Raw genomic sequence first — 24,119 nt, 5'->3', positions numbered from 1 at the left:
GCAGCAAATAATGTAAAACTTGCTTGATTACGCTCCATATGGTCAGAGCAAGGGAGGAGTGTGCCCTGTCAGGAGAGGACAGTTATGCCACAGTAGGTCCTAAAGGTGCTGCATCCGCAGCTTGCACCTCCTGGGGCTGAGAGACACATTTGTGCGTGGTGCTGTGTGACTGCAAGAAGTCAGGACCTTCACAGGCCAAAGCAAAAGGCAAGTTTCCCTGTGAAAAGAAAGGTTTTTCCGCCGACCCTGCCAGCACAGTCAAGGACTCCAAACTGCTTACCTGCTCCAGCCGGTCCAAATCATCATCGTCATATACTCGGATATCCAGGCCAGGCTTAAAGCCCTTCTTCGACCCACTTCCAGATGCCCGCCCCAGCTCCATAGGACACACATACTCTTCCACATCATCTTGCTTCTTCTTCCTCAGGCTCCCAAAATTGCTGAAAGCAAGTTTCTTTGGCTTATGAGTGAAGAGAAAATTGACAAGAAGTTAGAGAGTTAGCAAAGAATTAACAGATCTCTTACTCTTGCATTGGTGTTTCACTGATGAAGGGTCAAAACCCTACTGCTCTCCTAGACAAAGGTCTTCCGAATAGCTGTATTTCACGATAGTAGCATCCGAAAGAACAAGATGTGTCCCCTCATTCTACCACTGTTAAGACAATACCATTTAAAGGATCCCAAATGAGATCAGAATCCCACTGCATTAAACCACGAGCACATAAACAGTCAGAGACGGTCTCCTTCCCAAACATCTTATAGTACAGACAGAAGGACAACACACAAGAGTGCTGCCTCTTGTCTGTGTGTGTGAGAGGCTGAGATGCGGTGCGTTCATGATAGACACACGTGTCAAACCCAGATCTGCTGAGTCCTGCTCTCAGTAGCAGCCAGCCCCTTTTCTCAGACCTTACTGCCAGACCTTTCTCAGCCCTCCAGTCATGGATAAAACCAGCACACTGGAGATCTAAATGTCTGCCTGGAAGCTCACGCACCAACCCAAAACAAGTGATCTACCTTTACTTTGGCAGTTGCTGTTAAGAGGACGTAGTCTGGGGACTCCATGGCTTCGCGTTTCTGATGCTGGGCCTGCTGCCCAATGAGGAGGTTGAAATGAGTCGCCAAGTGCCGTCTCAGCAGCGTCTTGTTTGGTGGGATGTTCAGCAACTGTGCCATGGTTTCTACATTGAAACGAGGCTCCAAAACCTATTAATCGAATCACAGAGAATCCAGCTGAAGCCAGTACTGTCTGATGAGGTCTCAAGGACATCAACAGGCACGCCTATTTCGGTCACTTCCTAAAATTGCTTTGGGGTTTTTGTTTGTCTTTTAGAGGAAACGTACGACAAAGAGAGAAAAGAGAGTTAACTAGTTGAAGGATTCATAAAATCCTACCTCCAGGCTTTCCAAATAGAAACAAATTGGCAGGTAAGAAGAAAGGAACAGATAAATCCACCCTTAAATCATGTAACATGTGAAGCTGCCAAAAAATGTTTACCCACCATCCTCTTTAATTCTGGAAAACGTAGCCAGAGGAATGATGTAAAATAAACAGACATGAAGTGTTTGGAGCAGGGATATACCTCTTCATCACCACAACAAACTTCTGCAAGTATAAGTCTTTTGCCTGGAGTATCTGGTGCTAGAGCAATTAAAAACAATCCTGGTTTGACACTGAAATCGCAAATTTTACAAAAGTAACAAGCCTTCCTCACAAAATAAAAACATATCCAGGTCTAGGAAAGAAGATGGTGGCTGTTTTAACAGCATGATAGCAGTGTACAGCATCGTAGGACAGGAGGTGGAGAATGCCATACCTGAATTAAATTGTGAGGGGAACACAGCTAATCAAATCCATTGCTGCCCACACTAATTCTGCCCAAGACATTCATGTCCTTTAAACTACAATAATAATAAAGGGTAATAAATTTTGATAGTGACTTCTTATTCAGCGGAATAAGAAGATAAGGTGTGTGCAGCAAAGATAATGTCAGAACTTTGCTCTAGCGATTCTCAGCCATATTTTTTTAAATAAAATGGAATAAGCCAGCCTAAAACCTTACCATCAGTCCCCCATGCACGCCGCTCCCCCGCAGATTAGGAGCATACTCTGCCAGATCAACGGAGCGTAACCATTCCATCACGCGATGATTGGTCCACTGGGTGACCTCGGAAGGTGTGACGTTATTCTGTGAACAGGAGGAACGGGTAGTTAAGGAGACTTCCCAAGTCAACTGTCCCAGCCCCAATCTTTACTGAAACAAACCTCTCCTGCCCTTAATGAACGCAAGCTCACTTCGCACTTGAGAAAAAAAACCTCTTTTTGGATTGCTATCTTGCCTCAATACCAACGCGGAGATGGGTCTGGACAGTGGGCAGGTCTGTTTTATGCTTCATGCCATTTGATTATCCTGCTGTGCACTAGGACTACTTGCAATTTCTACCAGTAGAACTGAAAATTTAACTAGCTCCATGAGCCGCTGTGCTTTTCTTGCAGATACACGTCATGAATCTAAATCCAAGAGTCTGGGTTGCTTCATCATCCATTGCTCTATCCAGCATACGCTGCATCCAAAACAAACCGATGGCAGTCTCTCATCTGGTAACAAGGCCAAACTCCTTTCACGCAGAAAATTTTCACAAAGCCATCAATTTTCCAGAGAGTTACACAAGACTCACGGCAACAGTGCACTGAGTTCAAGATGATTTACGTACCAGACAGCACATCAGAGGCTAAGCCAAAACGGCCAGCTGCTGGCTAGGAAGAGGAGTGGGAGATGTGGCAAGGGGACATGAGTCTGGGGCCATGACAGGTGGAGGAAAGAAAGTGGTGTTCCAGGTAGTGATGGCAGAGCATGAGACTTGGAAGAACAACATGAGAAAAAGGAAACTGAAAATGAAACAGAATGAAATAGGAAGGAGGAGAAAGGAGGAGAAGGCAGAGCAGGAATAATCAGGAACACCAGGGAAAAACCCTAGAGGATTCCTCTTCACAGTTTCATCTTAAAGCAGTACCTCATCAGACGGCCTCCTGCGCAGACAATTGGGCTCAAAGTTATTTATTCTCAAAACCTGAATGGCTCTTTTGATGCTGAGGTGGTGGAGGACGCTGACAACTTTCAAGGACAGCAAGTCATCCTGTCGAAGAGGAAGGGGGAGTTAATAAACACAAACGTTCTTATTGGTGGAACCAGAACCCGACTGGAGGAGACCGCTTCGGACCCTGGCTTAAAATGGCACATCTGACACATTCTGGGGTAGGATTTTAACACGTGAGACACGTGATTAACGTCAAACCATCTGTCCCAAAATAAAAGCTTCCCGTGTTGCTCTGCACTAGCTCCTGGACAATGTTCTTCACATAGGGTACAGAGCTTAGTACAAGAAACCTGGGGTAACGAGGAGGGGAGAGGGTGAGATGACACATCCTCAGCAATCTGATTAGAGCCAGGACAGCTTTCCAAACACAGTGCATCGGACTCACCTGGCATTTGCATTTAATCCTCCCAAAAGTTTTAATACCACAAACATCCGGCTAAAAGTTTAACTGAAAACAATAAATTACCCTGAACATTGAGGCATTCTGTATGGTTAGAACGAAAAAAAAAGAGGGAAGAAGAAGAATACGAAGGTGTGTCGGGTTGGTCTCCCACAACTGCAAACGATAAAGGATTTTTAAAATGCTTGTCCCAAGTGATGGAACAATGGAAAGGGTGACTATACCCAGGCTGCGGAGAGGCTCACCTGAAGTCTCCTTGGCCCCAGCTCACCATCACTGTGTAGCTCCTACCTTGTGCAGGCACCGGCTATGGTTCAAGAGGAGGAGGGCAGGTTGGCCAGGAGCGACGATTCCCCCTCACACGTGCCAAGGGAGCACGTTGGACACAGGGGCAGCCTGGAGGTTGGTTCTGTGACAAGGCACCACAAGGCAACCTGGCTGTGCCTTTACACCACACCGTTTTCAGCATGGGATGAGCCACTTCTCACACGTTGCAGGGCAAGAGCCTGCAAAGGCATGGCCACACTCCTCCCTGCAACGCAGCGGTGACACTAACAAAAGCAGCTGGTTCTTTCTCCAAAAGCTCAATCCTCGCAATGTGTTTCACTTAAACATTCATCTCATGGGGGACTTATTTTATAGCTTGCACAGACTGCCTGTTTAGGCTCCCACCAGTGTCCGTGGAAAGTGTCAGGCATCTCTTAGGACAATTCGTGCCATGCTAAGGAATGAGATAGTGCCTCACAGCACCCCTCTCTCTGCACTGACCACAGGGCACAGACGACTGCCTTTGGCGGGACAGGTAGCTTTTGGATGTCAAGAGCTGGGAGAGAGGAGTTCCCCCCTTCATGACTACGGTAGCAAGCACGAGTTTTGCTTTGGTTCCATTAAAGTTCCTTCTTCTCCTTCTTGTACTCAGGGGTCCTTCAAACCACTGAGAAGGGGAGAGACAAAGCTTTCTGGCACCCAAGGGGGCTCAACTCATAGGACACATGTGGTGGACAATGGCGAACGAGGCAGAAGGTTTAGATGAGGCTCACAGATTAAAAAAGGCTGCTGGTGCTACCCAACACCCTGACCTGCTGACAGGTTTGCAAACTAAGCAATGCAGAAGACGTCACATTTTGCCGACCTCTGGTTTCATTCCAATGACTAGCCCCAGAAATTTAGCATTTCAAAAACAAAATAATAAGATGCTTTCTTATTCAAGGAGCCAAGCCATGAAAAGCTTGTAAGGAGGTGTATGTGACAGGCCTGGCTAGCCTTCCCGGCTTGCTCGCTGCTGCTGCTGCTGCTGCTCCAGAGGAATGCTACACATGAAAAACCTCCCGTGCACTGCAACTGTGGTCACATGCCGTGAGACTTGCATTCCTGCTAAGATAGGCTCTTCAGCTGTAATTGAGTCCTAACTATGCCATTAAGTGTCTCAAAGTCCAATTCTCTGCTGGTGCAAATTGGCTGACAGATAAATTTATGCATCCTTGTGCAGGGTTAACCTGGCTTAATATGTTTTAGCATTACTTATGCGTTACAAATACTGGACAAATTTTGTCAGAATATTTAAAGACTAAATTCTTTGCTTGCCCAAATAAACTGTAAGATTAGAGTTTCTATTTTGTGGTTTTCTAAGTCAGGGTAACTTCATGTGATTTTAAAAAGTATTTCTTTCGTACTTTGCATATAGCTGTATTTAGTTGATCATTTACACTGAAGCTGCTGTTATAATTTGATGGTGAAAAATGCCTAAAAATATCCCTAGTGATGTATAATTAAAGGGAAGTAACAAAAAGAATACGTATTTAATAGGCAAAGCTCCTGCTACACATCCCTCCTCTGTCCATCTATTACTTTTCTTTCTTTTTTAATAGAAAAAAGACTGACTGTTGAATAACACAAGTTCCCTTACAATACAGCCTATGCTGCTTCTTATCCACATTCAATCCTCATCCAGGTAATACAGCGGTAAAGCCTCCCAACACAAGATCAAGCTCAATGGAGCCTACTGGCATCAGATCTTCAAGACTTAAGAAGCAGAAGAAAGAAACTGCCTCCTACTTTTATATTAATGTCTGAATACAAAAAAATAAAGAAAACAAACACCAAACCACACTACATAAGCAGCGAGTATTTAACATTTGACCAAAATGGACGCAACAGCAAAGTCATGCCAGGTAGCCGAGGCAGGTCAGTCCTGGGCAGCAGCTGCAGTTCCACAGCAGTGCTCTGCTTGTCTTACAGGAGTAGAGTTAGATGGATCAACCCTAGGCTTCCTCCTGGTGCTATTGTAAAGCCTATACAAAACACATGCAAATGTGGCATAAAAAGGTAACTTTTACTCTGCCCATGGCATAGCTCAAGAGAGAACAGGAGTATGATTGATTTCTTCTTTGTTATACAGAAGGAATTAATATTGGCAATGCTCAGTTTGCATTTCTGTCTCCAGAGAAGAACAAAGGTCTTATCTCATCTTATCTGAGACCTTACACAAAGGAAACCTGCTGGGTTGGCTTCACCTGACCAGCAGTAAAGTGGGGAGCTGACACTGGTGCTAAGCATTTTGAAATACATTATGCAAAAGCTATTAAATGTAGCCTGTTTTCAAACAAGATGGCTCTTAAAACGGCAATTTTCTTCAAAGGAAATTGCTTAGGTTTTCTTCACCTAAGCATCCACATGAATAGGTAAGTAGACTGAATGTTTGCTCACTGAAGAAAAAAATTCCACCTACTTCTGTTAATTAATAACAACCTGAAGAGCAAAGGCCCAGCTGCATGAACTGTGACCACAGAATTTGCACACTTTTGTGTACTTACAAACACTGCCTGAGCACATCAGCGTCATGCACAAGTGTTAAGCTCAAGATTGCCCATTTCTCATGCATGAGTCCGGACTCTTGCTTACTATGTTTGTCTTCCACCTTAAGATAGTATCTTTAAAGCTGGAAAAAATATAGGAAATACTTGCAGATGAGTAGTAGTATCCAGCCTTCTGTTTTCTATAGGTTACAGCTATTAGCATTAGCCTAATACCCACTACGTTTTCAAGGGGTCCTTTAAATACTGCAATGAAGCACACAGACAAATACAGCATTCTGACACTCTGACCTCCCTCAGCCTTCTCCCTTCAATTATCCAGAAAATTTTAAGACCTGATTTATGAACCATTCAACATCTTTGAAATTATTGTCAGAAAGTCTCATGAGACACACGAGATGTTTAGCTGTTGAAGTCTGTACTTCTGGTACACTACATAGGTGTAGCCTCTGCGACGCTGCAAAAGCAAGTACGAGTAAGCTCCAACTTTAGCTTCCTTTCAGTAGATCCAGTCATCTGGGGCAAAACTCACATGCGCAGACGGCGACCACATGGTACTTTTATGTTCCTTTTTAAAACTTTCAACACAGAGTAATGCACAGACAGTCTGCCGACCTCCACACGGGCACCAGCTTGCTGCTCTAGGAAGCTACAAGCCAGATCACTGTGATCCGGCTCTTTGGCTCCTTGTGGACACTGGATCCCATAAATGCCTGTAAGGGACCCGAGAAGGGTTGTCTGTGACATGAGAGCTGCCCACGCAGCCATAGATCCCCTTCTGCACCCCACAAGCGGGCTGCTTGTGGGGCCAGCCGGGATTTGGCCAGTGGCCGCTCGCATGGGAGGGCCGAGGGGAAGAAGGTCAGCCACGGTGGCTGGTGGCAGTGCTTCCTCTCCAGCCACAGCCAGCTGTCTCTCAGGGCCAGCTGCTGCCTGACCCTCCCCTTCCCCTTACAGGAGAGGCAGAAGGGTGAGTTTGGGGCCGGGGCTGCCGCTGGGCGAAGACTTGGGGGAGGCTGAGAGGAGGTGAATGTGGAAAGAGGAGAAGGCTGCTCGCAGAGGTGCATGGTAGGGCACGGATCCTGGTGCTGTGGGGTGCAAAAAAGGTTGCTGCCACTGGCAGCAAATAGACCCAAAGGGAGCAGGAGGAAGATGGACGCTGGGATGGAGAGGGAGGGTAGGCACAGTGAAAGCAGGTCTCTCTAGTCTCACCTGGTCTTTAGTGAGCTATCTGGAGGTACGCCAGCATGCATTAAAGTGGGGAGAAACTAAGAACACAAACAAGAAAAGAAATGCCATTTACTCACCACGCTCATGTAATGGAGCATTCGGCCGTCCACCTTTCCTTCATCAAACTGGGTCTTATACTGGGGGAGGCCAATGTCATCCAGCCACCCTAAGGCAGAGACAGACACTCATGTTAGTGTGGTAGCCAAGTTACCTAGCACCAGTTAGTGTTATTCTCGCTCTTTGATCCCCAAATTAACCATGATTAGGAACCCCTATCAAAAGTTGCTGCTTCGGCATGTAATAAAATCTTACTGGTAACCCAGTGGTAATCCAGTTTTCCATGATTGTTTTCCTCTTCAGACCCGAGTGCCTGCAGAGCAAGCTGAAGCTTCTTCCGATGCAATGGGTGCTTTATCCCAAGCTCCTGTGAAAGGAAGGAAAGCAGCAAACCTAGAGACAATACTGTATTTTATTTCTCCCTCTGCTGAATTACAAATGGTTTCAGAGAGTCACACTGTACACAGCACTTGCTGGTGACTTGGCAGGTGTATTTTCTATTTGCTGAATATCAGCATCATTTTAGCACACGTTCAGCACTAGGAAAAGGCCCGCTCACTGTGGTGGATTAATTTCAAAATGTGGTGGATTCCAAACTGTATGAAAATGTCAGGCACAATATTCTCATACCAGGTTAAAAAAACCCCACAATATAAAACATGTTAGCATTCAGAAAAATACTTGATGGGATTACTTCCTTCCCTCCCACTTAGGCAGGTAAGGTTAGAAGAATTATTTAGTTAAGAGCACATGAAAGTTCCAGGAGTTACTGAAATTTATTAATACTTCCAAATGCCTAACACCTTCCCCAATTTAGTTGCAAGTGCAGCCATTCCAGCATCTCTTCAATCCCATATACACTTCCACCAGTGCTTGCTAGTTAATGTTACCTCTGATAACATTATTACAGGCCACTATGTCCTTATCATGCCTTTCTTATTTCGGTCGTAGTATAACTACAACTTTGAATTAGCTCACTCCCTCACGGAGAAAACAGGGTTACTATTTGGTGAGGACAGTGATCTTTAAAAGCTGAAAGTTCAAATGTTAGCAAATACTGTGGATTCAAAGTATACACTGAATCAACTTTTTTAATGTTTCTAGTTTTAGAAAACAAGACATAAACAGTTCTATAACGATTTAAGACAAAGAAACTGATCACCCTTGTGTGTAACAAATCCTCATTCCTCTTTGTGTAAAATGTGCAGAAAATATAGTCAGACCAAAACAGCAGCTTTTTACACCTTTCTCACACAGGCATAAAATAACTGTACCATACACAAGTGCTAATCAATCTACAAACCCATATGATAATGAGGCACTCGTGTGTGCATATTTTTAAAGTGGCATAGCCGATTGGTATGTCCATGCTTAATTAAGTTAAATCACATATTTGTAATTATTAGTTTTATCACACAGCATTACATTTCTACGAAACTTCAACTAAAAAGAAACAAATTTGGCATCACTGCAAATGACAAAATTTTAAAAATTCATCTTTTTAAATTTTTTTTTTTACTGGATGCACCTTATAGACATGATTTACATGCACAGAAATAGCAATTTTTTGTACGTTTAATTGAAAGCAGTGTTTCCAGTATTTCTCACCTTTTCCAGATCCTGCTGAGAAGCCTGCAGAAGCGTTTGCCCAGACAGTATCCAGTGTTTGCCATGACTAATGTAAGAGCCTAGGCCTTGGTCCTGGAGCCAGTTGCAAACCTGCTCCTTTGTCCACTTTGCGAACGGCATGTCCAGCTCACTACAGAAATTTTTACCAAAAAAAGACTGATAAGTCCCATGTCTCAAATCTCCTATTCTCATACAGAACAATAAAACCAAAACCTAAGCCTAATTAATGAGTATTTTGTGGGAGCTGGGACAACCTCCGTGGGAGAACGTGCACCAGGGTTGGCTGTTAGGTGAGCCTCGTGAGGCAGAGGGTGTCCCTACTTCTGAACTGTCAGTACCACGAAGCACTGATCGCTGCTGATCTCCTGCCACTATCACAATAAACACAGACTATTAATACCACTGAAACAACCACCTCTGCTGCTAGGGTGGCTAAAACTCTGAAGTAAGACCATAATGTTTTACTTTAGCCTTTAATCCCCAAAAGTGCAGCAGGAAATGTACCAGAGGAATATCTGTCATTGCCACGTGAGGGCTCACACCCCGCTTTGCACGGCCTCACAGCTGCACTCCTGCGAAGCCGTGGACAAGGCAGGCACCACTTGCAGCAGGACCCCACCACCCAACCAGCCTCAACCCCGCGAAGACCATCTCTCAAAGGAGGAAACGGCCTGGATCCACCTGCTTCCATTTGCCAGGTGAGGGGACATTTCATTTTGGCACTATGCTTCTCCTTTGGACCCCGTGCTGGACTGGAGCTGCTGGGAAGGCAAGCACCAGCAGACTTTGCACCACTCGTCTTACTTGTGAGACTGCCCCAGGTCTCGAGACCAGCCCAGTCGCGGCCCCGCCGTTGCTCTTGTCCCTCCTCTTTTGAACTCCGTCTCGGACATGTCATCTGGGTTGAAGGTAGTAGACTGACTTCTTTTAAGTCTAGTTTAAAGGAAGAAAGCATATTCACATTTGGCTAAGGAAAAGGCATGCTTCTACTACTGCAACCAGAATAGGTAAGATCTCCTGCAGGGTTTGTAGCTCTTCCTCCGCCCCCCGCTGACCTGCTGTTAGCTCCCTTAAATGCCACGCTGGCTCCTGCTCTTGAGACAGTAACCATGGAGCCACAGGTTGGAGGGGGGAAAAAGGGAAGATGTGTTCCCAGCAAACCCCCGAGCAAGCTCCAGCTCTGAAGAACAGTCATTTCTCATCTTTTACTTACTTTCCAAATAACTTTTTGATCCCTCTGGCCTTTTTCTTGGAATCTGGAGAAGGCGGAGTCATCTGTAGACTATCCATTTCTTTTGGGCGAGGGGGCAAGCCAGCCAGATCCAAGTGATCTGCAGATCCCTTCTCTGTTTCAGCTATTAGAAAACAAAAGCTCCATCAAGACTCACTCGCGCAGGACTGTACAGACACACTCCTGAACTCGGGAATGACTCTTGGTAAAATTATTGAGAACCATCATGTTAAGAAAATGGGGCAAAGAGGGATGGGAAAATCCAGGAGAAACAGCACGTGTTCCTCCTTCATGGGCCTGACTGGGAACACTCCAGGGCAAAGCTCTGCACCGGTTAAGTGCCTTGCATCCGAGGTGGGCAAAAAACACCTCGTGAATCAATCAGTGAATTAAATCCCAAGTCTACTCTTCCTTGAGGAGTGCTCCTACAGTCCTTTCATAGACAGAGCCAAGGCACATGGATGCCCAGGAACAATTCAGTGCCATGGCAGGGCACTGAACCAGGAGTCCCCAAAGCACAGAAAAATAATTAATTTCCCTGCAGGCATCTTTGCTAATAACTTGCAGTATCCCATAAGTTCCCCATCCAGGAAATTCCAGCAACAAACAACTCCTCCTGCCCCAGGAGCAGGAGGGCCCTTTTCCCCTCACTTCTGCAAACTGTGGAATATTTTGTTCCTCTGCAGAGAAACACCAGGAGTTTAGGCTCTGTCTGAACTAGATCTTCTCTTTCGAGGGATGCATAGAACATCTCTGAGAGACCCCTACACATTACCACCCACTCTAAAAGCATTAAATCTTTGATCTGTAGCTGCTGTTTTCTATGACAACAAACCTGAGGGCTCCTGTCCCCGAAAGGGAAGTTGTCAAAGTTGTTTAGTAAAAGCTAAACTAACAAAGAAGAAAACTATTTAAGATAATTTAAAAAGAAAACTAAAAGAATTGCAATATCTACGAGGCTACGTAAGCAGAGATGTGCCAGCAAGTGCCAGATAGCTGAATAAAATCACCACGTGGAGTTTATGCCACTTACTTGCTGAGGAACAGTGACAGCACGAGCCTGTTCAGATGAAGCACCCGTGGCAAGGCAGCCTGCAGCAGGCTGACAGTCAGATCTGTAACCACTTTTACCATCTTTTAACATGGCTGTGTAATTAGATGACCATCCTTTGTTTTTGAAATGGACACTCAGACTTCCAGGAGAAAACCAAATAAGTTACATGAATCAAGGTAGAGCATATATTGCTGGGACATGTGGTCTCAGGCCACAGAGTTAATGCTGAGGCGGCCAGAACGTGCCTCAAACAGCAACAAACTGCAGGCTTTGCCAGCGTGTCTTTCTGCTGGGCAAAGTTTAGATGATTCAGCCAGAATACATTTGAACATGGCCCATTTTCCACCGATGCTTTAGACGTTAAACCTTGCAGTGAAGCAACAAGGTCACATAAAAGATTATTGCCGGGCACTTTGGTTTGACCGCTATTGAATACGGGGATCCTGCCAGTGAGAGGCAGCACGAACGTCGAACCAGGCTTTTGCATTTGTGGTTTTTGCTTTACTTGTATAAGAAAAAGTGCTAGCTTAGAAAAAACACATTTAAACAGCATTCTAGAGAAGGACAAGGTTGGGTGCATTAGTAGCAGAGATTTGCGGGTATTGCAACGTTTGCTCCTTGTACCTTGCTCCCCTTCATGCAATGACACAACCCCGTAGAACAGCTGACATTTAGGAGGCCACATGGGATACCAAGAGAGCCCAGACCACTTGGTCTCTTCGTCAGCGAGGGACACACTGGGTGGCTGTACAACCACCCTGACTGACACAGCTCTGCTTGCTAAGGCAGGATCTTGCAGGTCTTGCCTGTCCTTGCCAGAACCACCCAGGCAACGCTTACGTCACAACACTAATTTTTACTACGTGAATGGCTCCATCCCCATCTGCCCCAATTAATTCTCATTCGTTTATTATGTAATAAATATAACTACATCTTAGAAGAGGAATTACGTACCCTTCCCCCCAGAACTCCGCTAAGTGAACACCTAGGAAATACACCTCATTCCCTGCTTTGCCAGCCTTTAAGTTCTTCCAGGGGCTCCAGGACAGACGACAGCACAAAGGTGCCTCCGGTATTTAAACATCACCGATACTCACCTGCTACCTCGGACTGTGGGTAACTTTGTGCTCAAAGTTACGGCAAAGGTCTCTGCAAATTAACCCGCAATCTCTCTGATTAGTAGCAGTTACTGAGAAATGGCGCAGCTGACTTTTAGCAGATGGCAGATGTTACATGAAAACTCCTTTTAGTGATGGACAAAAGTTTCGATGCAGAGCTCTGGTGTCTAGTTCTTGTTTGAAAAGTGTGTGGCCATAACCAGCTGTTAGCAGCAGTCACAACACAGCGCTGGTACAGGCAGACATGCAGGATTACTATACCTAAAGTAGGTGCACTTGCACTTCGACTGCGATCTTCAGATATCCAAATAACGCACATAACCACACGCAGCACAATGGGAGAGAACACGCAGAGGGACAAGGTAAAACACAGTTCAAAACTTACGTCAGCAAAATACAAGACAAAAGGAGGGAGGTACATGAGACACATGCGCCACACGCAATGCTGAATTCACACAGAGATTAGGATAACCAATTTACTGCTAACCCCCCTCTCACAAAAAAGAAATGCAGTCGAGCTGTATGGTGGACAGGGTAAAACAGCACTGCAGTCACTTTGGTGCAGGGAGGTCACTTGCTCCATGACACATTGGGCAGATGACTCATGCGGACTCCCGTGAGGCGGCAAGTATCTGGACACCAGCTTTACAGATGGAAGCACTGAAATCTGGATAACATAACTAACTTACTCAAATTCACAGGACCCTGATCTAGATGGCCCATCTTCCAATCCTCTAGGACAGCCAAAAGTACTCCACTTTGTTAGACAAATTAATTTCAGGATGAAACAAATGATTACACAAAAGCACACATGAAATAGACCAAAGCAAAGAGTCTAACCCTCAGAATAGACTGTACATCTATTCCAAGCAAGCTAGCAAGTTCCCATGTGTAGGTATGTTATTTCTTTTGAACAAAAGTCTAAAATTGTCTTTGAGTAAGTAAGAACAGGAGACTTTTCTGCTCAACAAAGCGAAAGCTATCCCCCTTCAGGCTTCTGAAAGATAGAGCTAAATGCCTAAATCTTGTGCAAGAGAAAGCCAAAAACTTCAGATGTATGGCAGTAGATCTGATGCACAGACTCACTTGATGCTTGAACTGGAACAGTGGAAAGACTACCATAGCAGAGCAGTGAACGCAAGTAGGATTTCAGCTGGTGGCAATAGTGACTTCTGCATTAAGCAGAACATTTTGTTTATTTATTTGTCATGTGCACATGTCATCAAATGACAATACCAAAACAACCCCCCCCCCCGCCATTACAGGTCCAAAAATCAACATGAGCTTGAATAACTTGTCAATCCTGTTCCTGTTTTCACCATCTCTTTTGCAAGGCTGCTTAAATACACATAAAATAAAGAGGAAGACTGAGGGCTGTTGCCTCATTTCTGTACATCTGAAAATCTTATGAAAGATAAACTGAGGATGGAGCCAGGGGAAAAAAAAGCCCACAAATCCCATGTGTGAACTACTGCCAGACAGCTAGCATTTCAAAACAGCAGCAATCCAGGGGAGGTATCACAGCAGAGGGTGAAACAGATCAAATACTTCATTACACCAGTGAGGTTTTTTCCCCGGGTTTTTTGTTGCTGTTTTATATTTTCCAAACATTCTATTGAGAAAAGTGCCACCAAGTCACAGTGAGACTAAGGCTGGCCTTCCTGCTTCTTAAGACAGTTGCAGCTGTTAAGACCCTTCAAAAGACACAGAATATGCATGCAGGTGCATGATACCTACCCAAATTGGGGGCACTCGCGGTCCTCTTGTTATTTTTTATCTTGAAAAAGCCTCGTCCAAACGAAGATCTGGCTTTACGGGTACCAAAACTATCCTCGTCGCCTGTGCCACCATGAGAAGGAGACTTTGGAGGGAGGGTTGAGAAATTATTACCTTCCACAGGAGGTTTAACCTGCTCAAGTTAGGGAAATAAAGATTCGGTATCAGGGAATTGCAAAAGGCCTTTCGACTGCTGACAGATAATCTGGAGAGTCCCTCTCATTTGTTACTACAAGAAAACAGAATGTAAAAGCCATAAAGGAAAACATAAACAAGATCTTCATTTGAATATGTTCAGGACTTAGGATTACTATCACTATCTTCTAAGAGTAACATGTTGTCTTTAAGATGTTTCTCAGTTTCTGCAAGGCTGGCTTACAGGTATGGAAAAGGTAAAAATACAGTCCTGGAAGGCTTTGAACTTTTCCAGCTTTCCAGGGTTTCTGTCTCCCCTGCTGGTAGCTGTAGGGGCAGTGGGAAGCAAACAGAGTGACGAGACCCCCACAGTACATTGGTTCTCTGCCAAGTGTCAGACAGCTCTTTTTGTCTATCACTGCTCTGCAATTTCAGAATTAATGGATTAATTGACTATGTCCACTGCCAAAGCTGAGAGGAAATTAAGTATCAAGCAAGGAGTATAAAGGCCAGGACAGACATCAGACACACCAGTTAACCAATTTAAAGCAGTAGTTTTAACCTTGCCGGTTGTTTCACCGGCTCTTTAAAAGAAGGAGGAAGCAAACCCATTCACAATCCAAGTATGATCCTTCGGCTCTTACTGAATCGATACAGCATTCACCATACAAGTGGTATCTGAGGTATGTCATCTCTGCTCAGGTCTTCCTATAGGTAATAACTGTTGCATGCAAACTATGGCCATACGGTACCACAGGGTAACTGTTCTGCAATGACAGTCTTTTTAGGAACACAGTTGCTACTCATAGAAAACAATTTGGAAAGCCAAAGATTTTTAAAGAGACACTAATCAAAGGTAATTACAGAGTCAGTAAAATACTTAATGGTTAGCTTTGCTAATTATCTAGTGGTAGACCATGTGGGGGAAACATTAGCTTAGATGGCAATCTTATGCTCAACCAGACTGAAAGATAATCCATGTGTGAGAAGACAAGAACGTGCAAGACACTATAAGCCTGACTCTGAAGTGATGGTGACAACCATCATATATTCCTTGCTATCTTGTCTGCAGGTCTCCTATTTTCCCCTCTGGAGCTGCATGCTGCAATTTCATACAACTGAGCCTTTCAACACCTGCTCTCTGTCTGTGTTTCTCCAAGTACGCGCACGAGCGCACACACACACGTTACCTCTGTTGGCTTCTGTGCAGAATCTCTGTCCTGTTTGTGAAAGATTGAGAAAGACATTTAAAAAGTCATGGTTTATAGCCAGTATTCAGTTCATTATGGTTACCCTGAGTTAAATTCTGACTGAAATACCCTTCTCTGCCTATTTTTTCCCCCAAAATAAATCTCTTCAGAGCTGTGTTTCACACAGATTAATTCTTGCTTTCTTTGAGGTGAGTGAGCTGACATGAAAATACAGTTGCTTTGATTTACTTTTTAAAGGATTAGCTGTGTACATAATTAGTGATATGCCGTCTGTTAAGGCACTAATGGGCACAGCTGGCTGAGGGACCCAAAGCACAAATCAGACAGGGTAGAAGCCAAGTAGGCAAAACATCCACAGCCTCCACTCCTTGGCTGTCCAAACAAACAAAAAAACCTCCCTAAGTCATGAACTCTAGCTCTCATCATCAAGTTCTGGTTACATTTTCAGTCCTGTCAACATCCCTCGGGAGCTGTAAGGCACAGCTCAGCAGCTTGGGTATCAGGGAACTCAGGAGCTTTCAGGAGTTTAGGCTGTCAAAAAAGAGCACAGGAATTGCCCTGATTTGATGACATTGTTAGAGGCTGGCTGCTTTTGGTCACTTCAAAAGAGACCTAAGCCAAAGCTATCACCAGACCTACAAAGGCTCAGTATTTTGTCCCTGACTACCTAAAGCATATAGTCATGCCAGACTGTATTTTATAATGCATTAATTACATGGCCTTCCAAAATTATTCGCCTTAAACACAGGCAGGAAATGGTAGTGGGACTTACTTTCTTCTTGTCTTAAATCAGAAAAGCGTATCAACTAAAAAAAAAAAACCCTCATTATCTGAGGAAAAACACAGCAAGAGAGTCTGTGGTAAATGCCTCATGCAAAAAAGCGCCTGTGTTTTCAAGGACAGATTTTCTCCTTTAATAAAATCTGGAAGATATCACATGTACGTGACCATTGCTAATGCATGACATGAAGAGCCCTACTCTGACTCAGAATTTCTCAGAAGAAGGCAACAGAGTGTCCATGGGGTCACTGCCACAACAGAGATGTCACGCCTACTTCTAAGAGGATGGAAGTAAGAGACCAAACCAACCGCTTCGGATGTCTCTTTTCTCAAACTGCTCAGACTGCTGGACTTCTGCAGCGAAGAAGTTCTGAAACAACAACATAAAAAGCAAGCCAAATTACTGGAATTAAATTTGCTAAGATAAACACACTCTCAGGAATCAGCTTTAAAGAAAGCATTATAATACACTATGAGATATACTAAAAACAAAGACATTTTGAATTAAGGCAATCAATGTACTAATCAGAGCCCATGCAATTTGATGAGATACTGCAAGAACCTCCACATCTTAATTACTGTTGCTAATGCTTCGGTGACATGATGCCTACCTTTGGATATTTTTGGCTCCTTATTTAATGTTGTATTTTCAGAAGTACAAGCAGAAGTTACACAGGCAAAGGAAGTGATATAAACAAAAGCTATGAAAAATAGTATTTTTAGCAACAGGCTTCTGACTAATTTAATCCTTAAAGAAGCCAAGCATATTAAGTCAAGCATGTGTGTTTTAGTATTTTATCTTCAGTTCTATTTTCCATTTCGGACCAGATATCCCCCAACTTCTGGTGGGATTTACAGTCTAGAACACTTAGGTCTGGTTGAAAAGAAAGTTACCATTAAAGTTTTTCCCGCAACCAGGTATAAATTAAGAGTAACTTCACTGAATTTGACAAAGTTACCTATCTTTATACCAATATAAGGGGACTAGAATTTGTCTTTTTGGGAATATTCTCGTGGCACTGACTAAGTCACTCCAAATAAAAACAGCTGCTGAGCCTCACACTGCATACCAGACAAACCCTGTTGACTTAGGCTCCTTACTAACAGGTCACTTTGACTCAACTTCATAAATGTTCATAAATAGTCCCACTGATTTCCCTAGGGAATATGGCTATGTGGCAGAAATTAAAATTATTTTCTCATTGTAGTCAGCTGATCACCTTTCTCCCACTATCAAAAGAAAAAAGCAAATCACGTGCGCATTTACTATGGAAAAATGTAAATTTCAAAGTATATTGACAGTCTACAACCCAATTAGAGATGCTTCACAATGTAGAAGAAACTAACTGCACATGTGCACAGATAAAGCATTGAAAAATAATGATCATGAAAACATAGGACATGAGCAGAAAACTACCACCACTAAATATCATCTTGGCTAGAATTAGTTGACATATTTACATGTGTATGTAAAATATGTGGGTGCATTGGGGGGAGATTCAAGTCAACAATCACATATAAATATGTTTCCTAAACATTTTTGATTATGATACTTACACCGGGCTGTCACACAGCTGAGTTTCTGGGGAGGAACCTGTTGATCTTCCTTCACTGTAAAAACAAAAAAGATATGAAACAAGTAAGGTATCTGGGGATCCCATCCAAATACCTTGCTGTTACAGAAATCCTATCATCTTAGCCTGCTTTAATCCTGTTTTCACTTCAGCTGTTACGGTACTAACACATGGCAAATTTTCCCCTCTATGGTGGCAAGTCTTGTAAAAGATAAAGGACAAAGGTGAGCTCAAGAGCCCCAGGAAAGACAACTCGCCCTGTAAGTTGATGACAATACTGCACTATTCAGCTTAAATAAATGCAGAGGTTACAGCATGTGCAGGGTCTGCAGCAGCACCAAGTAGTGGAGGTCACCAGCTCCCTGCAGGTCACCCACAGTGCAGGGCATTTTGCTGGAGGTTAGTGCTTTGTTTGGTTTTTTCCAAGACGGGACACAGATGAAATCCCTGCCGGTGATGGCTAATACTGCATGAGACACAGCGCAGTGGAAACCAAGCAAAGCTGATCTTCTGGATAGGATGCTTTCCTTGACTGGAACCAGAAAAATCACACATCAACTTGTGCTTGCGCTGATTTTTCACATCAAGATCGATGACAGTTTTAAGCCAACAAGATTTCCTTGCCTCTGGATTCTTAGTATTTGATACTCATTTAGATAAAGCCTGGGATTTGGACCCAGAAGAAAAAACCCTAGCACAGCCTTGGTCTAGCTGTGAGTCCGGTGTGCTTTTCAGTACTCCCTGCAGTGCCAGTCCAGATCTGCAGGGGCCGGGTTTCCTCACGCAGGCAAGGAGGGTGCAGGCTTAGAAATGCTGGAGGAAGCTGACGGTTGCTTCTCACCCAGGAGGCTGCCACTGGGTTCAGGCATGGAGGCCCCTGGGTGCCACAGCTCTGCCACAGCGCCGGGGTGCAGCCACGCATCCCCATCCCGGCTTCGCTGGGACGCTGTGCCTACACATTTCGTCCGGCTTTCAAAATCTCAGGCAGGGCTCTCATAAGAGCAAGCGGAGAAATATCTTTGCATTTCATCATGCCAAAGGACAGCAGCAAGGATATCTCTTTCTCTGATCGTTTGAAACGCCGCTTGGGTTTCCTTCTGGGGCTCCATTAGCAGCTAAAGGTTAGAGCCAGACAGTTCTTTTGTTGCAGTTTTGGCAGTGCCTTACACCAATCTTTAGCAACTGTGGAAAATGTCTGAATGCAAATCATCAGGAATGCATTTGTGCTAGCACAGCCAACACTATCTCAGCCAGACCTAGATGATGTAAACCTAGATAAAAATAATGATTCTGTGTCCTTCATTAATTAGATCAGTTTTTCTCTCCTTCTGTTCATTTCTTGCGAAGCAGCTGGTATAGAGTATGAGTGCTGCTACAAGCAACAGCAACCAAACTAATACTTGCTTACTGAAAAAGATTTAATCAATACACTTCACGAACATAAGATTAGTTTTCTATAGCTAGTCAAGTGAATGCTAGCCTTGTTTAACTGACTTAATGACTTGACAATACAGTAACTGACAGATTATTACTCTTATTAAACATCACAGAATATTGGATTTACAACTGAAAAATACATGGAAACAATAATACCTTATGTCACTTGCAGGATCTGGCCTAGGCTGTGTTTTCACTTTCTCTGCAACAGTTTCTGAGTTCTTGGATGTTGATGAAAAAGAAGGGATTGAAATCTGTAAAATACTGGTGTGGATCTGTAAGGAATTCTAAAAAGAATGAAGAATATGTGTTACACTGTTTTGAGCTGAAATTAAGCAGTCATAAATGAAAAAGGAGTAGCAGATAAACTATGAAAGAAGGATCTGAAATAAGATTTTTAAAAGTGATTTTTTTTTCTTTCTTTCTGTTGTAATACAATGATTTACTACTTGAAAGATGGCACTGAAGATAAAACATGAATCGCTGCACAGATAAGCTACAGCATAGACAAAATCTCGTAATTCTCCCAAAGCTGTCTGCTAACTCTCTCTCTGCCAAAGACTCCATGAAGGGTAGCTCACTTTTCAGGTTTACTCCTGTCCTCAGCCACTCAGAGAATACCAAAAAGCTGCTAAACATTTAATTTAATTTTGGTTTCTTCATAGTGTGTTCATGCTGTTTAGTTAAGTAAGTCAAGTCCCTGCTCTGATTCAGACCGTTAAGAGAAGAGATCTATAGTTTTATTACTGGAAAATGTGATTGTAAAAATCAGAGATTGGACCACAAGCTACTTATCATTTAACTGAATGGATGTAATGATGATTGAATCCTTTTAAATATGACAGGATATATCAAGTAAGTCCCAACATGTTTATCTCAAGTTCCTGACAAATTAAATGCAGCTCCTAAACCAGCTATGTTTGATATGAAAAGTCATTTCTATGTTTGATAGAAAAAGTAGTTTAGACCCATTCTCATGACAAATACAGCTCTCTGCTGTCTCCTGATCCCATTTGATGATTAAGAAAAATAAATTTAACTGAACTCAAATGAAACTCCTCAGCAGCTTTCACAAGAAAACTACATTCTCCAAAAGGATATGGGACATTACTAAAAACTGTGCAACTCAGAAAAAATCTTTTCAGAAACTTGAGTTTTGGCATCTGCAATATGAATCCAGCACAAGCAATGTTTTCAAGGAGTGATGGCATTAAATGAGGAAGAAAAAAGATACCTCTTCGTGAATATTCATGTTAAACTCATCGTGGATTGGAGATGCTGTTACTGGGGTTGGGGATGGGCTTTTCTCTGGGTCAGTCAGACTTGGTGTGTCCAATAAAACCATGGAAACAGACCCTGAATTCAAGAAGTCTTCACCATCACTTTCCTTGCCTGAAGGGAGAGAAAATGGAAACTTGTTGGCTTTACTTCTGGATACATGATGACCCTCGTTCCCATGCAAGGCACAGCCGGCGTGCTCATTTATGGGCCAAAAAGGGAAGAGGCTAGGATTATTTTTTTTTTTTAGGACAGACTACAATAGGAGAAGGGGAGTCATTACCAAATGTCGCTTCCTAATTCAACCACCACAACACAGCAGGGTTGGAGCAGAGGGAAGACATACATCTGACAGCAAAAAACCCCATCAAATGCCCTCAGGGCATTTAGTGGGATCAGTTTCAACAAGCTGAATAAACTGGAGTAGTTATTTCCTGTCCTGTGTTCTGGAATTTCATACTAAATACTTATTTTCCCTTATTCACTAAAGAAAGACCAGGGGGTCAAGTCTGCCTGAAACTTAAGATGTGTCTATGGTATCTTTGAGTTACCCACGGGAAAAATGCAGCCTACCGCACAAGATTCTAACACCAGCTTTTAAGAGACTGCATTATGTTTGCAGACTGCCACAAACTGAGTGTGTCTCATTTAGTTAATGCCATAGCCCGCATCAGCATCTGGCATCCTCTGCTCCCAATGAGCGACTCACTGTTCCTGAACTACATCAGTATTACCAAAAGGCTTGGATTTCCACACTTGTCATCGATACCAGAGTACTGACACTGACAAGAAAAAGTTAAAGGCAACCAATACTTTCTAAAAAGTGAGCAGACACCTAGCACTCATTGCCAAAGATCTGATGCAAATACAAGCTAAAGTCTGTTCACAGCAAAAACCTCTCTTGCTCATTTTTCACTGCCTGAAATCTCTGTCCATGCTCCATGAATTGACCATAAAGCACAGTTCCCAGAGACCCAAGGTCTGTTTTAACATCCTCCTGTCTGAAGGCATAGCACTGCATGAAAGAGCAATATCTATTCAAAAAATGCTATTCCTCTTCTCCAACACTCAACACGGTGTTTTGCCCTCATCACCATCTTTCCTCTTCCCTCACTGATAATGTGCTTTCCCAGCCTTGCAGATCGAAGACATGCAGCTGTGTCCTTAGTGCCCCTCAGCGGTTTTAGGGAAGGAAAAGCCTTTACATACCAAGATCCAAAGCCCACAGAGAGTTCTCAGCCCAGCATGCTCTGGCACGTGCCAGCTCCCACCTGGGCTTACGTCCACGATGCCAGACTAAGAGAAGCTGCTCCCTGAAGCCACTGCTACACCCAGCTCAGGGCTGCAGTGCTCGTGGGGGAGCAGGACAGGCAGCTGGAGACCATGGTCAAGGGCTTTCATGTGGCCCTGCAAATCAGCTGGTGCCCTCAGGAGCGGAGTTGGGGATCTCCTTGCTGCAATCACCGCCTTCCCACAGGGGTGACCTCTCAAAAGCCAGGCAGAAGCAAAGAAGGGCACCAGAAACCTCTCTTTTCCCTGGGTCTTAGCCCCAGTCTTGGCAGCATTGTCCAGATGGGGCTCTGCCCTCCACTTTTCCTGTCTTAGCCCAAGACAGCAGACCCAAGAGCCCAAACGTGAATCCACCACCACAAAAATGCATGTTTTGCCTCCTCACTCATTGCTGGCTATTGACAATCTTCACTCTTTGAAAGGATCCCTGGGGGCTCCTACCTCCCTCTCCTAGGAAGGTTATCCACCTCCAACATCTGCATGGCCAACAAAAGCCACAAGTCCTTGTCTGTCCTATAGAAGCTCAGGCAACGAGCTCGGGTCAATTCAAGGTCTGTGGAAGGCTGGGTTGGCCTTCCTGGCCTTCAGAGGACTCAATGACAAAGAAGGTTTCCATAAGGCACTAATACAACACTGTGGTGCAGACTTTAAGTTGTGCATATATTATAAGTGCATATATTATCAGAATGCTAATGTCTAAAATTTGTTGGGGACGGGTCTTTCAGAGGACAGTGACCTACAAAATGCAACTTGAGTGCTGAAAGAACAGGATGATGCAGGGAATAAACCCACCAGGCCAGGATTATTGCTGTAAAGGGAGATGCTCATTTTCTAACATCTAAGCATTTTCATCTCAAACCCAGAACCATTTCAGTGTAATGTTCTACACGTGTTTCTTTTGATTTTCTTTTAAGGGAGAAAGGCGAGAGATAGGGTATTCAATATAATTACATCAAACTGATGACCACCTCAACATTTATCACCTTTGGGGATCAGAAGCTCCTGGATTTGGAAACTTCCACCAGTCTTGGGACATACGGAACAGACCGTTACGTGTTACAGTATATATTATAGCCACCATTTCAGCCACACAGTTAAGCTCATTATCTAGTGGCAGATAAGGCTTTTTTTGGGGGATGTGTGAAAAAAGACTGGTAGGAAAAGCCAGCCTGGTTCCCCACTGCAGTAAGGAAGGAGAACTATTCCACAGCTGCTGCACATGGTGGTTTGTGAAGGCTTCATTACGTGCCAAAGACATGGCGTGTCATCGCAACACAGTCCTGGCTGCACATCCACTTTGCTACAGACATTTTTGCAGCTCTCGGGCATTGCTATTACAGCGTGCACAGCCGCTGGGGTGGTGCTGGTTTGGCTTGTAGGAACGTGCATGCTCAGGCACTCTTCTGCTCAGCTACCAACTGCTCCCCAGGAATATATGCAAGAGAGGGGAACAGCAATTTTTAGCAGTTAATGTAGCAGCCAGTCCTGAAAGGCATTTCAGGAGGCTATGGAAAGAGCCTGAGAGCTTATCATATCCCAACTAATTTTACAAGGGAGAAATAAGCAACATGACAATAATAGTTACTACTACCAGACGGTAAATGGGACAGCACCCAAATGTGCAGCTGCCTGGACAAAAAAGGCCATTAGCCAGTTCACACCAGTTAAAGAACTGGCTTTTACTCTACTTAAGAGATGCCTCCCAAGATAGTAAGTCTAAGAGTCGATATAGCACTACCACAACGCACTTAGACTTTAAATGAGAGTAGAGTTTAATTTTTTTTTATTGTACAATACCTTTTTTACCTTGAGCCAATATCACCATGTCTTGAACTTTCTTGTACCTATTCAGAGATTGCCGAAGCTCTTCTATCTTCCGATCCTAAGATAAAGGAAAGTTGTGACTGTGCTTCTTCCTTCAGCAAATCAAAAATAAGAAATACAAATACTAGATATTCTTCAGTTTAATTGGCTGTGAGACTAAAAGAAATGGGCAGTGTGGATGGG

General features: G+C 43.8%; 1 protein-coding gene across 6 annotated transcripts in view; it reads right to left on the bottom strand.

Moving 5' to 3' along the window:
- The window catches only part of PPFIBP1 (PPFIB scaffold protein 1), a 142,767-nt gene that overhangs the window by 3,647 nt on the left and 115,001 nt on the right, over nucleotides 1–24,119 (bottom strand). For 3 of the 6 annotated variants that reach the window (XM_075161331.1, XM_075161306.1, XM_075161313.1), the window contains 16 exons: nucleotides 23,910–23,994; nucleotides 20,779–20,936; nucleotides 19,701–19,831; nucleotides 18,091–18,144; nucleotides 16,843–16,903; nucleotides 15,733–15,762; nucleotides 14,369–14,540; nucleotides 10,442–10,583; nucleotides 10,033–10,161; nucleotides 9,208–9,358; nucleotides 7,855–7,966; nucleotides 7,620–7,708; nucleotides 3,016–3,138; nucleotides 2,064–2,189; nucleotides 1,018–1,206; nucleotides 281–460 (listed from right to left, as the gene is read on the bottom strand). In XM_075161331.1, the coding sequence (XP_075017432.1) occupies nucleotides 281–460; nucleotides 1,018–1,206; nucleotides 2,064–2,189; nucleotides 3,016–3,138; nucleotides 7,620–7,708; nucleotides 7,855–7,966; nucleotides 9,208–9,358; nucleotides 10,033–10,161; nucleotides 10,442–10,583; nucleotides 14,369–14,540; nucleotides 15,733–15,762; nucleotides 16,843–16,903; nucleotides 18,091–18,144; nucleotides 19,701–19,831; nucleotides 20,779–20,936; nucleotides 23,910–23,994 (1,932 nt within the window). Of the gene's footprint in view, nucleotides 1–280; nucleotides 461–1,017; nucleotides 1,207–2,063; nucleotides 2,190–3,015; nucleotides 3,139–7,619; nucleotides 7,709–7,854; nucleotides 7,967–9,207; nucleotides 9,359–10,032; nucleotides 10,162–10,441; nucleotides 10,584–12,892; nucleotides 12,926–14,368; nucleotides 14,541–15,732; nucleotides 15,763–16,842; nucleotides 16,904–18,090; nucleotides 18,145–19,700; nucleotides 19,832–20,778; nucleotides 20,937–23,909; nucleotides 23,995–24,119 lie in introns of all 6 variants that reach the window. The other 3 variants (XM_075161295.1, XM_075161322.1, XM_075161340.1) reach the window with 3 other exon arrangements.

This window comes from Calonectris borealis, chromosome 1 (assembly GCF_964195595.1).
Source record: "Calonectris borealis chromosome 1, bCalBor7.hap1.2, whole genome shotgun sequence".
Classification (NCBI taxonomy): Eukaryota; Metazoa; Chordata; class Aves; order Procellariiformes; family Procellariidae; genus Calonectris; species Calonectris borealis.
Note: the sequence above shows the minus strand (reverse complement) of the source record. Positions and strands in the feature narration are given on the sequence as shown.